The 14,969-nt window shown below is 56.3% G+C and overlaps 1 protein-coding gene and 2 long non-coding RNA genes across 4 annotated transcripts in view; 1 reads left to right on the forward strand and 2 right to left on the reverse strand.

Moving 5' to 3' along the window:
* LOC113632569 (uncharacterized) overlaps positions 1-14,969 on the reverse strand; it is a 152,127-nt gene that overhangs the window by 13,053 nt on the left and 124,105 nt on the right. The gene's annotated exons all lie outside the window — the stretch shown is intronic.
* On the reverse strand, positions 3,514-9,644 carry LOC113632568 (uncharacterized). Of its 2 annotated transcripts, none has more exons than XR_003437867.1 (2): positions 8,750-9,644; positions 3,514-8,331 (listed from the first exon to the last, which is right to left on the reverse strand). It is a non-coding gene; the product is annotated as an uncharacterized LOC113632568 (long non-coding RNA). The 2 variants fall into 2 exon arrangements; XR_003437866.1 differs by having other exon boundaries at positions 8,419-9,644.
* On the forward strand, positions 10,237-14,678 carry ZNF503 (zinc finger protein 503). The gene is made up of 2 exons (XM_027129793.1): positions 10,237-11,391; positions 12,116-14,678. Exons 1-2 carry the CDS (start codon positions 11,086-11,088, stop codon positions 13,742-13,744), a joined length of 1,935 nt encoding a protein of 644 aa, XP_026985594.1. The 5' UTR covers positions 10,237-11,085; the 3' UTR covers positions 13,745-14,678.

Raw genomic sequence — 14,969 nt, forward strand, 5'->3', positions numbered from 1 at the left:
TGGCTGATTAAGTGGGGTATATCTACTCTATGGAATACAGACGGTCCTTGACTTACAACGATTTGACTTACGATTTTTCAACTTTACAATGGTGTGAAAGTGATAGGCATACAGTAGAAACCATATTTTGAATTTTGATTTTTTCCCGGGCTACTGATATGCAGTATGATACTCTCCTGATGCTGGGCAGCAGCAGTGAGCTGCCACTCCCAGTCAGCCACATGATCACAATGGGAAACAACTGATACATTACAACCATTCTGTACCTGTACAACCTTTCTGTCTTTTCACTTTCAGTACAGTATTCAGTAAATTACATGAGATATTCAACACTTTATTATAAAATAGACCTTGTATTAGGTGAGTTTGCCCAACTGTAGGCTTATGTAAGTATTCTGAGCATGTTTAAGGTAGACTAGGCTAAGCTACGGTGTTCGGTAGATTAGGTGTATTAAATGCATTTTTAACTGGATGATACGTTCAACTTAAGATGGGTTTATCAGGTAACCCCATCATAAGTCAAAGAAGATTTGTACTATGCAGCTAAAAAACATGAAAAAATTAGCTCTCCATCTACAGACTCATTTTTTATTGGGAAAGAATGAGCAAGTTGCAGAGAACTCTAATATAATCATTTTTGTATAAACAAGCAATAACATAATAGCTCCATACATCTGAGTGTAATTTATATGAGCATGGTGAGCATGGAGAAAGGGATAGAAGTTACACCCCCGGCTGTTAACACTGGATATCTCAGGAGACAGGGTGGGAAATGAAAAGGAGATTGGTGAGATCATGTTTTTCTTTATGTATCTTTGAGTGCTTTACTGGTTGAAGTGAATATAGGTTTCTTTTATGAGTTTGGAATGCAACTTAACCAAAGCTGTTTAAAAGTAGTTTAGAACTAAATTACGAAGAGTCAAGTGTTACGTGTGGCAGCGGGAAATCACTGAAGATTTGGGGGCAAAGGAATGATGGGATCAAGAAAATTAACCTGGCAGGAGGATGTATAATACATTAGAGGCAAGAGAGGCTGAGGATACACAGAATAATTAGAAGGTTTTTGCAGTAGCAGCTCAGTCAGAAGCTAATAAAGGACTGAACTATGATAGCAATAATATGTGAAGTGAGGAAAAGGGGGCCCAGGCTACAGCCTGGGGACACGTACGCGTGGATGTTAGGAGTGGTCATGAGGGGGGTGTCTCCATTACACTGTGTCAACCAACACATCTTGCACTTTGAAAATCAGAATAAATGGCTGGAAAATCATAGTTTTTTTTCTTCTCCAACATCCTTGAGCATTGACTCGTTTGATATTTACACTATATGACTCAAAATAATCATTATTTTTCCATAAGATTTGTTATCTCCCTTATTAAATTGAGAAAACATCTTGGGATGTAAGACAATAAAGAATACTTATTGGTAGCCCCCAAAATGAAGTGAGCCCCCAAAGTTATCATTCATTCAGCACAGCTGATGGTACTTATGAACCCTTTTCCTCTTCATTTCTTGAAGGAACAGCCCCAGTCTCTGACCCCTCCGAGTTACCATCCAGTGAAGAGGAGAGGAAATGCTGTGTGGTAAGTGCTCCGCGAGAGGGTTATACAGAAGCCCTAACCCAGTACCGGGGGTGTGTGTACAGGAAAATGGTATGGAAGCTGAGACCTAAAGGCAAAGGAGCAGTGAGCCAGGTAAGAAGAAGGACAGAAGGTCATTCCAGATAGAAGGAAAAGCATTAGCAAGGTCCTGAGGTGGGAAGTTGTATGGCACATTTGAGTAACCAAAAGGCAGCATGGATGGCAGGAGCTCAGGATGAGGGGCAGTAGGAGACAGACAAAGGCAGAAGGGGGAGGTGAGGCAAATTAAACCTCAGAGAGTTGCCAGTCATGGGTTCAACTTGATTCTAAGAACAATGTGAACCCAGAAGCAAAAGCAGAGGAGAAACATGATCTCATATGCTTTGTTGTTGTTGTTGTTTTTGTTTTTTAATATCACTCTGGCTTCTGAAGGGCTGAAGGGCTATGAGGAAACAAGCCATCGTGCTCAGTGGTCCAGTTTCCCCATCAGGCTGGGAGCTGCCCAGGAGTTGAGTTGAGCCCAGCCCCATTTATACCTTTCTCCTCCTCTGTGTGGGTCCCCCTCTTGCTCTGCAAGGCCTCAGCTGCAGATAGATGCAGCTAACAGGCCAGGGAACACTCGAATAAGGTAAGTAAAAGCTCAGCAAGATTCCCCCAGAGTGATGGGTTGGGATGCTGGGGATCTGGAGAAAAGAAGGGATGAGGATATGGATGAGGATATGCGAGTGAGGCAAGGCCTATTTCTCCTCTTCGTGCCTCAATTTCTTTATCTATAAAACAGGGTATTCGTGGTACTTACCTCAGAGAGTTGCTGTTCTTAGCGTCTGGCACAAAGCAAACGTTCAAACAGTGTTAGCTTTGGCTTTTGACCTTCCAGAAAGACAGGTGGGACCCTAGGGCACGGATCTGTATTCCCTGCTGTCAGAGGAGCAACTGATTGGATCCTGGAGAATGTTTGAGAACCCCCTTGGCCAGGCAGGTCTCAGGACTACCAAAAGACCAAAGTTTGACAAAGTCTTACCTGAGCGTTTGGGCCAAGGCATGTGCTTGTGTTCCTGTGATTTAAAAATCCTTAGATACAACCCTAGGTGGGGAAAAGAAGCCGCCCACTGCCCCTCCTGCGAGACCCGGGTTGTACGCCAAGACCTCGGGTCCCAGCTTGAGACCCAGGGGCCCAGCCGGCGGGGATGGAGCCTGGCGAGCTGGGGGCGGGCCGCCGCCGCGGAGGGGCGGGACCGGCGCTGCAGCCCGCGGTCCCGCCCACGGCGGAAGTGCCGCCGGGCCCGCCCCTCCCTCCCGAGGCAGGTTCCCCTCGCCCTTCCCCCGCCTCGCTCTTCCCCGCGCAATTGGGCTCCTAGAGCTTGTTGGGCCAGGGCCTCAACACCAGTCCGAAGAGGAGGCCCCGGGTCTGAGTATCTGGCCGTCTCGGGTAATGCTCTCAGTCCCTCCCACTCCCCCGCCCTCGCTTCCATTCCTGCGTTACCGGCGCGGCAGCAAGCGCCGCGGGGGACCGCACAGGTAAAGACTCGGCTAGTGAGGGCGCAGGTGTGGACGGGTAGTGGAGAGGCTGATGGCACGTGCCCGGCTTTTTTCCAAAGCGACTGTATTGACAGTGGGGTTCGTAGAGGGCGGACGCAGACCCCAGGAGCGCAGCACAGCACTGGGGAAGCAGAGGGGGTGGGACTGAAGCCCCCAGAGCTTGGGGGCCGGGTCATTCGTGTCCCCGCGTCTTGCGCAGGCTCCGTTGTGAACGAGAGGTGGTGAGCTGCTTGGGTGGGGGGCGGTTCGAGGCCGCGGCACCGGACGGTTATCCCCCACCAGCTCCTCGAGGTGACTGGGGTTTGACAGTCGCCCCGCCCGGGCGCGCAGTCTCAGGTTTGCAGAATGAAAATCAATAAAACCGATGCAATGGCAACGAACACGAAACACGATGGGTTGTTATTATTTGAGTTTGTTAAATTATTTTTATTTTTTTTACTTCCTTCTCGGAAAAGGTGGCTCTGATCAGAGCCTCGGAGACGGACGCAAAATGCCCCCTGGTCTCCTGGCAGTGGGTGGGACCCCCAAACCGCACAAACTTCCCCGAGCGGCTGTGAGGGGTCCGGCGGTGGGAGGGGAGCCCCCGGTGCGCTGGGCTGCCGGATACGGCTTTCCTCCGCGCCTCATTGTCCGCACTTTAGGGCGCCTATCCCCCCTCTCCATTCGCGTTTCCCCAGTTCACCACCCCCACGCCCCGGGGGCCGCGCCTCCTCCCTCCCTCGAGCTCTCCCCGGCGCTTTAAATAATGATATTTGCATGCAGGGAGCGATTCATAAATATGTCAGGGCCGGTGAAATATAGGCAACATTTCAAACTTTCTATTTAAAAAACATGAATTATGGCCGCGGAAAATGTGTTCCCATTTAAAGGCGATACGAAGTATTTGGTGTCTCGTCCCCGGGCCCATCCATCACGCAGACAATAAAGAGAGTTTTTCGCCCTGACACCCGCGATTTATGGGCGCCCTTCTCTGCCCTCATCACTCACCCGCCGCGGCCGGCCCGGCGACAGGCCCCGTGGAGAGACCGGCGGCCGCCCCCCCCCCGCGGCCCCGCGCGCGCCTTTTGCGCCCTCGTCAGCCCCCCAAGACCACCGCTCCCGAGGGGAGCTCTTGCTCTGAGAGGCCGGCGGTGATGGTCTGGGCAGCCAAGTGGGAGCCGGAACCACACTCATCCTCTCACATCCGCGCAAGCCTGTATCAAGGCTGGGTTGAGTGGGCCGACAAGCGGCCTTGCGGGCCGGCTCTGCGTCCGGGCCTCGCCCGCCAAGCGCGGCACCGCGCGGAGAAGTTTGCGGGGCAGGCAGCGGGAGGTTATTTACGTGCGGTTTCGAGGTGAGGGGAGAGGTCTGGGCAGGGGGCTCTCCAGGGGGCTCCTCTGCCCGGGGCAAGGCGAGTTGGTCCCAAGCTTTCTTGAGCCCGGCTGGACGCACGCTTCTGGGTAAAGCTTTTTCTGCAACTTTTACAAAGCCGCCTCCTCCCTGGTGCGATTCCCACAACCACATCCTGGGAGTCCGCGGCACCTTGGAAACTATTTTTACGGACAGAGGCCGAGGAGTTGGCGAGAAATAAGGAAGGGGAGGCGCCTTCCCTCTCGTTTCGCCGCGGACCAAGCTCAGACATCCGGTGCCCTCTTCGCCCACCGCCCCACTTTGCGCGCGCTGTCCTCTCAAAGGTACCACCGAATCTTTGCTGCAAACTTGCTTCGTAGAAAGTTCGAGCTTCATCTGCCGTGGAATTTGCTTTCAGTTTTCGCCCCGGACGGACTCGGCCCGGCGGGTTCCCGAAGCACAGGCAGAGGCGGGCGACTGCCAGGCACTGCCGGGCAGCGAGAGGCTGCTCGGCCTGAGCGCGCTGATAGTCCAGCCTCCCTCGGAGGCCAGACCTGCCGCCTTATGAGCACGAGGAGCCATCTCGCGTCCCGTGCTGGGCCGATGCGTCTCCGTACACGGGAACCGGGAGCCGTTTCCTGCTGGACGAATGCGAGCTGGATTTATTCGGATACAGACAGCGCAACCCGCAGCCAGAGAAATTATGTCGATTCTAAAAATGACAAGGTTGAATTTATTAGATTAAGATTCATGTGTAAGTGCAGGGAGATGAAAATTATACAAACAGCTCCACGTCCAGTGTGAACGGAAGATTGCTTCCGGCTTCAAGGGCATGTAACATAACATCTGAATATTTAGATATGTAGAGGGATATAAAATACTATTAAATTCTCAGTGTGTGCACATATAGTTAAGTTGGAAAAATTCTAGAGCAAGTGTCATTTTACAGCCCCTGCTTGGGTGTAATCTGGGCTCGAGACAGTACTTATGTCCAAATAACCACCCAGCAAATATATCCTATAGCCAGAGTGAGTTCCGCATCGTTGAGGTGTGCGGTATGTGTACCTCTTTAAATATCCGCGGCGTGGCATAAGTGAAATAAATACATTTAAGAAAAGCTGGCGCGCAGATAATTAAGCCACTGCACCGCTACAATATTTCTGGGTAAGGAAATAACTATTCCTACTAGGTCGGCTATGGAAAGTGCACACAAATGGGGGGCTTTCGGGACTGCGTGGTAGGGGCCACGGGTTCTGCAGCTCCGGGCGCCGAGCACTCTGAAGTGGGCTCTATTCCATATCTGCTGCCTCGGACCCTGGCGTGACTACTGGGAGAGGCTCGGCCCGGACAGCCAACACTGCTGGACCTTGAGGGTTCTCCCCCCTACACACATTGAGAGGGAGACTTTCCGAGGCGCTGAACCCAGCATTTAGGGTACTAAGGCCTGAGATCCTGCGGGCAGTCGCTCCCCCTCAGACACTTCAACCACCCCTCAATCCCGGCTCCACAAGGCCAGAGCTGTGACCATTTGGGCCTATCGGTTTGGAGCAAGAGCGCAGAAAAGGGTGGATCGCGCTTGATTCCGAAGCATCCCAAAGCTCAAAGCCGGAGGCCACCGGGAAGAAGGCCACGATTTCACACCCGTGAGGAATCCAGGCCCCACCCGGGCCTCCGAACGCCCGTTGAGGCTATAGAAGCAGTTATCTGGGTGTATTTACTTATGAAATGTTAGGCACCCCCTCACATACTCAGGGCCGAGGCCCAGATGCCTCGTGGGTCTCCCTTGCTTATTTGCAAAGCCCAGGCAATGCCACCAGCTAGGTCAGTGACTTTGCAGCTGTGAAATTCCAAGATCAAATACTAATTCCAGAAGAGGCAGCTTGCGACCGTCCACCCATCTCACTGACCTGGTCTCTCTTTTTTTCTCACCCCTCCAAACGCACCCAACCCTTAAACAGGCGTAGAGCTTCTGAGAACCCCTGCGTGGGGAGAAATTAGGAAGGACTTGGTCCTTAGTTCCTGGGAATTGCACACACTCCTGAGGCAGCCCTGCCGCAGAGAAGTAACCCGGGCCCTGAGAATGCCCTGTTCAGCGAGTGTGGTTGCGCTGAAGTGGTATATACAGTATAGTGAGAGAAGGAAAAGAGAATAGGAAATATTCCCTGGCTAGTAGGAAAAGTATAAATGAAGAGGGGGGAAAGAAAGAAAACGGGTAGGGGGCCAAGGAAGAAGCGGGAGAGGAAACAAAAACGAGTAGGGGGGGTGGGGGGGGTGGGGAAGAACCAGGGGAAGCGAGCCGAGAAGAGTGCAGGCCTTGGCGAGGCCCAGGGACCAGGCCAGGCTGTGGTCCTGGCAAGCCTGGTACCCCCCCGGTCCCAGAAGAGGCGAGTGCCGCCCGGCACCGTCCCCCACCAGCCCATCGAATCTGGGCCCGGCTCCCAGTCCGGAGGGGCAGGCCTGGGTCCAGCGGCCTCCGCTCGCCCTTTCTCTCCCAGCTCCCGGGGGACCACGAGGCGGGGCGGAAGGGAGGGAGGGGGTGCCCCAAGGGGCGCGCGCCAGTCCGGGACTGTTTGGGCGCTCTGGGCCAGGCTTTCCAGCTCGCCGGGCCTGACCTGTCAGGCGGATTATCTTCGAGGGAGATTAATAGGGGAGGCGGGCTGCAATAATAATCGTTTTGTTTGATGTGACAACTCTGATAGGCGTTGATTTACTTACAAACTGATAGGCTTTTAATTGAGCGCCTCCGCCGAGCCCGAGATGAAAGGGAAGCGGCGGTGAAAGGCGGCCCGCCTGCCCTCCGGCCTCAATACTGATTAGCCATCTCGACAGTGAATAGTTCAAGGCATTTTCAAACTTTTTTCCTCAGCTCTCTCCCCTTCCTTCTCCTCCCACCCCCTCCTCAAATATCTGCCATGCCCACTCCTTTTTTAGAGAAAACAAATCATTTCCATTGTGTGCAAATAAAATCCGCAGGACATCCAGGCCAGTCGCCGCTGGGGGTTGGCGGCATTAGACCTAGGAATTAATAACTCCCTTACCCCTACGGCCTGCGCGGCCTCCGGGGATTTGGCCTCCCCCTCGAGATGGGCAGGCTCGGACGCTGGCGCCTACCAAAAACCCCGGGCGCGCAGACCCCTAGGCGCCCCCGTGCGCTCGGACCTTCGGAGTCGGATTTTGTGAAGAGCGAATGCACGCGGACTGAGACCCACGCCCGCGCTACACCGCGCAGGCCTGCGAGCGTGTGCGACCACACCGCGGCACGCCCATTCCGGGGGACGCTGGGGCCAGTCTCTGGTTCCCCCAGCCGCTGGGCGTAAAAAGAAAGCTGCTGGAATTACAGGAGAGGGAATGGACTGAGTCTGGAGACTGCAGGGCGAGGGGTAGGGAGGGACGCCCGCGGTCACCTGCATCTCTGGCCGACGCCCCCAGCATTCAGTGTCCGGGCCTCACCGGGAGGCCGCTGCGACACGGGTCCCATGGCTGGGAGATCCACAGTTGATCTGGGCCAACAACCGACAACCATGCACCCAATGACACAGACATACACCAACAGACCCGCAGGATACAGGCGGCCTCACAGTGTCTGCCCTGCAGAGACAGCTTAGAACCGTCCCGTCCTCAGAAACGGGCACCTGGGACTCGCTCCCCAAAGATTATTCAGACAACCTTCACAACCTCGCTTGTGGCCTCACCACCGTCTCACGGACTCACCTTCCTCCGTTGTCGCACAGGCAGACACTGCAAAGCCCCTCGAATTTAGGTGTGTTATTACACCTAAACACACGCTCACATACACCGACAAACTCCCCATATACACAGCGCCTCACTCCCCTCTTCTCCAAATTATCTTTAGACAGGTTACCATCTCATGAAGTCTACCAACCTAAAGAATCAAGGGATAAGATTAAAACGCATAAAAAGAATGCCTACGAGAAAATTCTAAAACTCACCCCCAGAAAGTTCTCGGTACCTGTTCGGAGTGGGAGACAGAGACAAAAATGAGGGAGAGAGGAATGGGGTGGTGAGAGAGGAGAGGGCGAGCACGCCGAGGGCAGGTCCCAGACCCGACTTCCGCGCCTACGGGGCTCAGGGCCGGCTGAGCACGAGTGGAAACCGGGTCTCCAGGCCCGGCCCCCGCCCCCGCGCGGGTACAGGCTGGCTCCAGGCTCCCCAGCGCTCCCAGCACCACCATTTATCAAAAGGACTTGACAACAAAAGAAGAGCCGGGGCGGAAAAGTGGGGGAGGGGATATTCAAAGTATTCCAAGTCCTTCCTACGAAGGGGATGTGTCCTCCTCTCACCCGCTTCCAGTTTCTGCGAGTTTTTGGAGGTGACCCCCGAACTCGCTCCGGACGCTCCCAAAGCCCTGACAACTCACACAGCGGCAGAGGCATTCATACACACTTCTGCACTCAGATCCAGGTACACGGAGGCACGCACAGCGCCTCCCCTCTTCCTTCCAAACAGCCAGAGTGACGGTGCAAATCGAGGGGAACGCGGCAGTCCCGCTCCGCTTCCCTGGAAGAGCCGGTGTTCCCACAGGCAGCAGCCCCCTCTCTCTCACTCCTTCTCTCCATTCTCCCCGCGCCGGTCAGTCCCGGCTCGGCGTTCCAATAAATTCGAGCGAGCAGCCCGGAGTAACCCCGGCTACCAAGACTGCGGGGATGGCGCGGGGTGAGGGAGGGTGGAGAAGGGGCCTGAGTGAGCCTGAAACGTTATCTCGTGCAAGGACCCATGGTCAGGCCTCTTCTTCGCAGTCTCTCAGCCCTAGCCACGATGGGGGGCGGGTGTCAAAGAATTGAGGCGGGGGTACCCCACCATTGACCTCCAGGACTCAAGGTTACGTTGGTGGTGTGGCTCTTAGAAAGAAGTCTCCGAGTTTGGAGTCGGGTCACCACGGAGGGCGGGGTCCGCGGCAGGCTGGCACCCTGACGACTGCACACTACACGCCCTGAAGGGACTACCCTGGCGTGGGGGGTGGAGCGGAGAGAGGACGACTCTCCCGTGTTAGACGTCGCCACCGCCCGTCTCGGATATCCTGTGCCGCCCGGAACTCTGCGGCCCCAAAGGACCGGAATTCCCCAGAGGTGGAAGGTTGTATCTCTCTCTCCGACATTGAGAGGAGCGAGGCGCACACCCCAGGCCAGCGCACCACTCTCAGCGCCCTGGGCGCACCTGCACACTTTACTCTCACTATTCATTTTCCTGACACTGAGCGCCTCTTTCTCCTCTTTCATTCTTTTTCTTAGAGCCCCCGCCTCTCATTCCAGGAGGCTGCTCCTCTTTCCCCCTTCTCTAGTTCCCCCTCAGTCTCTTCCTTCCTCTCCGTCTCTCTCTCCCTCTCTCTTTTTGCCTTCCAGTCGCACCCGCCTTGTAATCAGCAACAAAAGCTGACATAAATCACCGTCGGATTGACAAGAGCTGACAAATAACTGATTGATTGCGGTCGAGGAACATTGACAATTGATGGAGGGGTGGAGATGCCCAAAGAACGGGGCGGGGGGGGTAGAAAAGAGGGTAGCAGGGGAGAGTAAGAATGGGGGGGGCTGAGTGTGAAACAGAGGAAACATGTGACCCCCGCTTCTGCCCCAATCTGCGCATCCCCGGGCGTCACGTGGCCGGGAAGGGCGGGGAGCCTAGCACACCAAGCGGAGACAGGCCTCCACCGCCTCCGCTGCCCACCCAGCTTCTGGTTTCTCCGCCGCCGAATCTCGAGAAATCAAAGCGGGCGGGCGGACTTCCTCCAACACCCGCTCCCCACCTTTCTTTACCCAGGCGGCCGCACCGCAAGAGATTTCAATTACCACTCAGGAGGAGGAGGAGAGAATATTTGGTGTGCGGGCCCCCTGTGCGGCCCTGGAGTTGACAGTCCGGCTGTTGTCCACACTCCCGCCAGTGCTCCTTCTGAACAACCCCAAACTGTTCCTCACACACACCCTCCTGCCAAAGAAGGTTTCAGTTTATTCTCCAGCTCGGGAAAAGGACGGACGACGAGGAAGAAAAAAGAGGGAGGCGGCAGACAGCAAACGTAGAATAAATGTCCAGCTTGTCCTCCGAGCGAAATCGGGGGAGGGACACGCAGGGGGAGCGGCGAAGAGGGAGCTGCCCATTAAAACCAGCGCTGAGAGTCCTGGCGGCGGCGGCGGCGGCGGCGGCGGCAGCGGCGCGGGACGCGTCACATCCCCTTGACCCTCCAATCACCTCGGGCTCCCATTTGATTGGAAGGCGGCAAAGGCTTTAATCTCCCCCTCGGTGCAGCTGCTTTTGAAGTGAGTTTCCTCGCCAGAGCCCAGGCTGGACAGGCAGCGGCTCACATCGCGGAGAGCAGCGCAGGCGCTAGCGCCGGGCCGCGAGAGCGCAGCGCAGGGGCACAGCCCGAGGCGGACACCGCGAGCCACCCGGCACTCCCACAGTCGGGCCGGCTCCTCCCGCTCGGCCACGGCTCCGCTGCGGGCCACCCAGGATTATTCGCTTCTGGCTCCAGGCGCCGAGAAGGCGCTCTGGGCGCCCGTGATCGCCGCGCCAGCTCCTCCTCCTCCTGCTGCTGCTCCTGCTCCCCCGGCGAGCGCGCAGCCCCGAGCCCGCCCCGCGCCTCCAGGAGCCCTCCCCCCGCTGCTCCCATGCGCGCGGGTGGGTCATGAGCACAGCGCCCTCGCTTTCTGCCTTAAGAAGCAGTAAGCACAGCGGCGGCGGCAGCGGCAGCGCGGACCCTGCCTGGACCAGCGCGCTCTCTGGAAATAGCTCCGGCTCCGGCCCCGGCCCAGGCTCGTCCCCGGCCGGCAGCACCAAGCCTTTTGTGCACGCCGTGCCCCCCTCTGACCCTCTCCGCCAGGCTAACCGCTTGCCCATCAAGGTGCTGAAGATGCTGACGGCACGGACTGGCCACATTTTGCACCCCGAGTACCTGCAGCCCCTGCCTTCCACTCCCGTCAGCCCCATAGAGGTAAGGACCCTATCCCTGGAGCGCGCTGGGACCACCACCCTGGCTGCCCCTTCACAGGATTTCTTTCTCTCTGGATCGGGGGAGGGGGGGATGGAAGGGGGGTCGGAGTGATTCAGCTCCGGGATGAGAGGAGAGGATAGTGGTCCCGCACCTTAAAACTAGGGCGGAAAGAGAGGAGGTGGTAGAATGAGGTGTGAATACTAGAAGGTAAGGCAGCCGAAACTTGTTTCTCCCTTTGGTATTAAAGCCCCTACCCCGACCGAGGTCCGCTCATTCTCAGCCTGGAAGATAGGAGCCCGGGAGCCCAAACTACGGTTCCAAAGTCCCAGTCCTCCGGTTCTCCAGAAGCTGGTGTTTGTACACAGCCTCTAAGGCGCCAATCACCCGAACCCTTACTCGAATTAGGGGTGTGTGTGGGTGCGTGGGGTTACAGTTCTGGGTCAAAGAGTCAGAAACCAAAACATTTTGCAATTTTTTTTTAATACAGTCATCGCTTAGAGAGGACAGGAAAGATCCTGATGGCGGGCGTGGGGGGGGGAGTGCTGTGGCCTTTCTCAAGAGCGAGAATGTGTGTGTGTAGAAGGGGTGTCGCCTAGAATTGCGCCTTGGGGCTGGGAGGATCTTTGCGGGTCTTGGCGGAGGTGCGTTTGAAACCTAGAAGCCAGGATTCTAAACGGTTTCCCCTTCTTTCTTTGTGCCCCCCCCCCACGTCTGACCCCCGCAGCTTGATGCCAAGAAGAGCCCGCTGGCGCTGTTGGCCCAAACATGCTCGCAGATCGGGAAGCCCGACCCCTCGCCCTCGTCCAAACTCTCCTCGGTCGCCTCCAACGGGGGAGGCGCGGGTGGTGCTGGCGGCGGCGCCGGGGGCGACAAGGACGCAAAGTCGGGCCCCCTCAAGATGAGCGACATCGGCGTGGAGGACAAATCGAGTTTCAAGCCGTACTCCAAACCCGGCTCGGATAAGAAGGAGCCGGGAGGCGGCGGCGGCGGAGGCGGGGGCGGCGGGGGCGGCGGCGGGGGGGTTTCGGCGGAGAAGTCAGGATTCCGGGTACCGAGCGCCACCTGCCAGCCATTCACGCCCAGGACAGGCAGCCCAAGCTCCAGCGCCTCGGCCTGCTCGCCAGGAGGCATGCTGCCTTCGGCCGGGGGCGGCCCGGAGGGCAAGGACGACAAGAAGGACCCCGAGGCGGGCGGCGGCGGTGGCGGCAGCAAGGGCTCCGGGGGCGCCTCGGCCGAAGGGGGACCCACGGGGTTGGCGCACGGCCGGATTAGCTGTGGCGGCGGGATTAATGTGGACGTGAACCAGCACCCAGATGGGGGCCCCGGGGGCAAGGCTCTAGGCTCGGACTGTGGCGGCTCATCGGGCTCCGGCTCCGGCCCCAGCGCGCCCACCTCCTCCTCGGTGTTGGGCTCTGGGCTGGTGGCGCCCGTGTCGCCCTACAAGCCGGGCCAGACAGTGTTCCCTCTGCCTCCCGCGGGCATGACCTACCCAGGCAGCCTGGCTGGGGCCTACGCCGGCTACCCGCCCCAGTTCCTGCCACACGGGGTGGCGCTCGACCCCACCAAGCCGGGCAGCCTGGTGGGGGCGCAGCTGGCGGCGGCCGCGGCGGGCTCTCTGGGCTGCAGTAAGCCCGCCGGCTCGAGCCCCTTGGCCGGAGCGTCGCCGCCGTCCGTGATGACAGCCAGTTTGTGCCGGGACCCGTACTGCCTCAGCTACCACTGCGCCAGCCACCTGGCTGGGGCGGCGGCAGCCAGCGCGTCGTGCGCTCACGATCCAGCCGCGGCGGCTGCGGCTCTCAAGTCCGGATACCCGCTGGTGTACCCCACGCACCCTCTGCACGGCGTGCACTCATCGCTAACCGCTGCCGCGGCTGCCGGCGCCACACCGCCCTCTCTGGCCGGCCACCCCCTCTACCCCTACGGCTTCATGCTCCCTAACGACCCACTCCCCCACATCTGCAACTGGGTGTCGGCCAACGGGCCTTGCGACAAGCGCTTCGCTACGTCCGAAGAGCTGCTGAGCCACTTGCGGACCCATACGGCCTTCCCCGGGACAGACAAACTGTTGTCGGGCTACCCCAGCTCTTCGTCTCTGGCCAGCGCTGCAGCGGCCGCCATGGCTTGCCACATGCACATCCCCACGTCGGGCGCCCCGGGCAGCCCCGGGACGCTGGCGCTGCGCAGCCCTCACCACGCGCTGGGACTCAGCAGCCGCTACCACCCCTACTCCAAGAGCCCGCTCCCCACGCCCGGCGCTCCCGTGCCCGTGCCCGCCGCCACCGGACCCTACTACTCCCCCTACGCCCTCTACGGACAGAGACTGACCACGGCCTCCGCGCTGGGGTACCAGTGAGGACGGTCGGGAGGGCTGTCGAGGGAAAGAAAAGAACTGGGGAGTGGGGAAGAGCCGAGGGAGGGGCGGGAACAGGGCAGAGGCTACTGTCACCCGCGCGTGGGGATCACCCGGGCCAGAAAAGGAAAAAATATATATATACCGTATCTATCTACCCGAAACAGCGACCGAGACCCGGTGGGAAACTCACTCTCCTTTTCCCCACCTCTCATCTCCCCACCCAAACTTTATAAAAGTTGAAAAAATATCATTTGACTTTTTATAGAAAAAGAAGGAAAAAATAATTGAGAAAGTGTTCATCTGAGGACTGCATCGGTGGACACTGGTATTTATTTATGTTAGCTCCAAGCGGACCCGTGGTTCAAAAGTGCATTACTTAGTTTGAGCTCCGTAGGTAAAAAGGAAGAGGGGGAAAAAATTAAACCTTGAGGGTAAAAATGTGGAAAACAAACCCTCCCGTCCCTTGTAGATTATAAATAAATACAAAACCGCCACAGAACTAGAGGTCTTCTCTTTAATGTTACTTTAAAATTGCTATGATTGTATTGTACGTTCTTATTTAATGTCTGATTGAAACAAATTTACCTGCATGTTTGTTACAAAAAATGAAAAAAAAAAACAAAACAAGTCACAATTTGTCAGCTCTGATTTCAAATTGCAATTATTTTTAAGGTGTATACCATCGAAAGAGAATGGATATTTTTTTGTATGTAGTCTGGAAGAAAAAAAAAAGGAAAAACAATTCTATTCCAAAACCTCATTTGCCTTATTTTGTTCTTTAAAAGGAACACTTAACTATTTTTAATTTTTAAGTCCACCCGCTGAGAAGGGGACAAGTAAGGTTTACGTCATGTACTAAAATAATAGACAATGTATCGCTTTAAAGATTAAAATTCCGTATATTTGATGTATTAAAAGGTTTTACTTCTTCTTATTATCTTTTTTTTATTTTTGGTTAAAGAGAAAGAAGAGCATGGCAGTTTCGGCCTCAGTGGGTTCCCTGGGCCTCATGGCTACTCATTCTTCCCAGAACTGTGGCCGCATTTCCGATTGTTTGGTTGTGATTTTCAGGAAGAGGCAAAGGCTTCAGACGGGCTGGCCAATCGTGGGGTTGGCCTTGGGGAAAATATTTTTAAAGGGGATTTCACAATGTGGAAAGATAGTGTCCTTAGCTATCGCTAATTTCGTTTTTAATTTTTCTCCCAGCAGCTGGTTTGTTAAAAGT

This window comes from Aethalodelphis obliquidens, unplaced genomic scaffold (assembly GCF_003676395.1).
Source record: "Aethalodelphis obliquidens isolate GAN/ISIS:26980383/991018 unplaced genomic scaffold, ASM367639v1 scaffold37, whole genome shotgun sequence".
Taxonomy (NCBI): domain Eukaryota; kingdom Metazoa; phylum Chordata; class Mammalia; order Artiodactyla; family Delphinidae; genus Aethalodelphis; species Aethalodelphis obliquidens.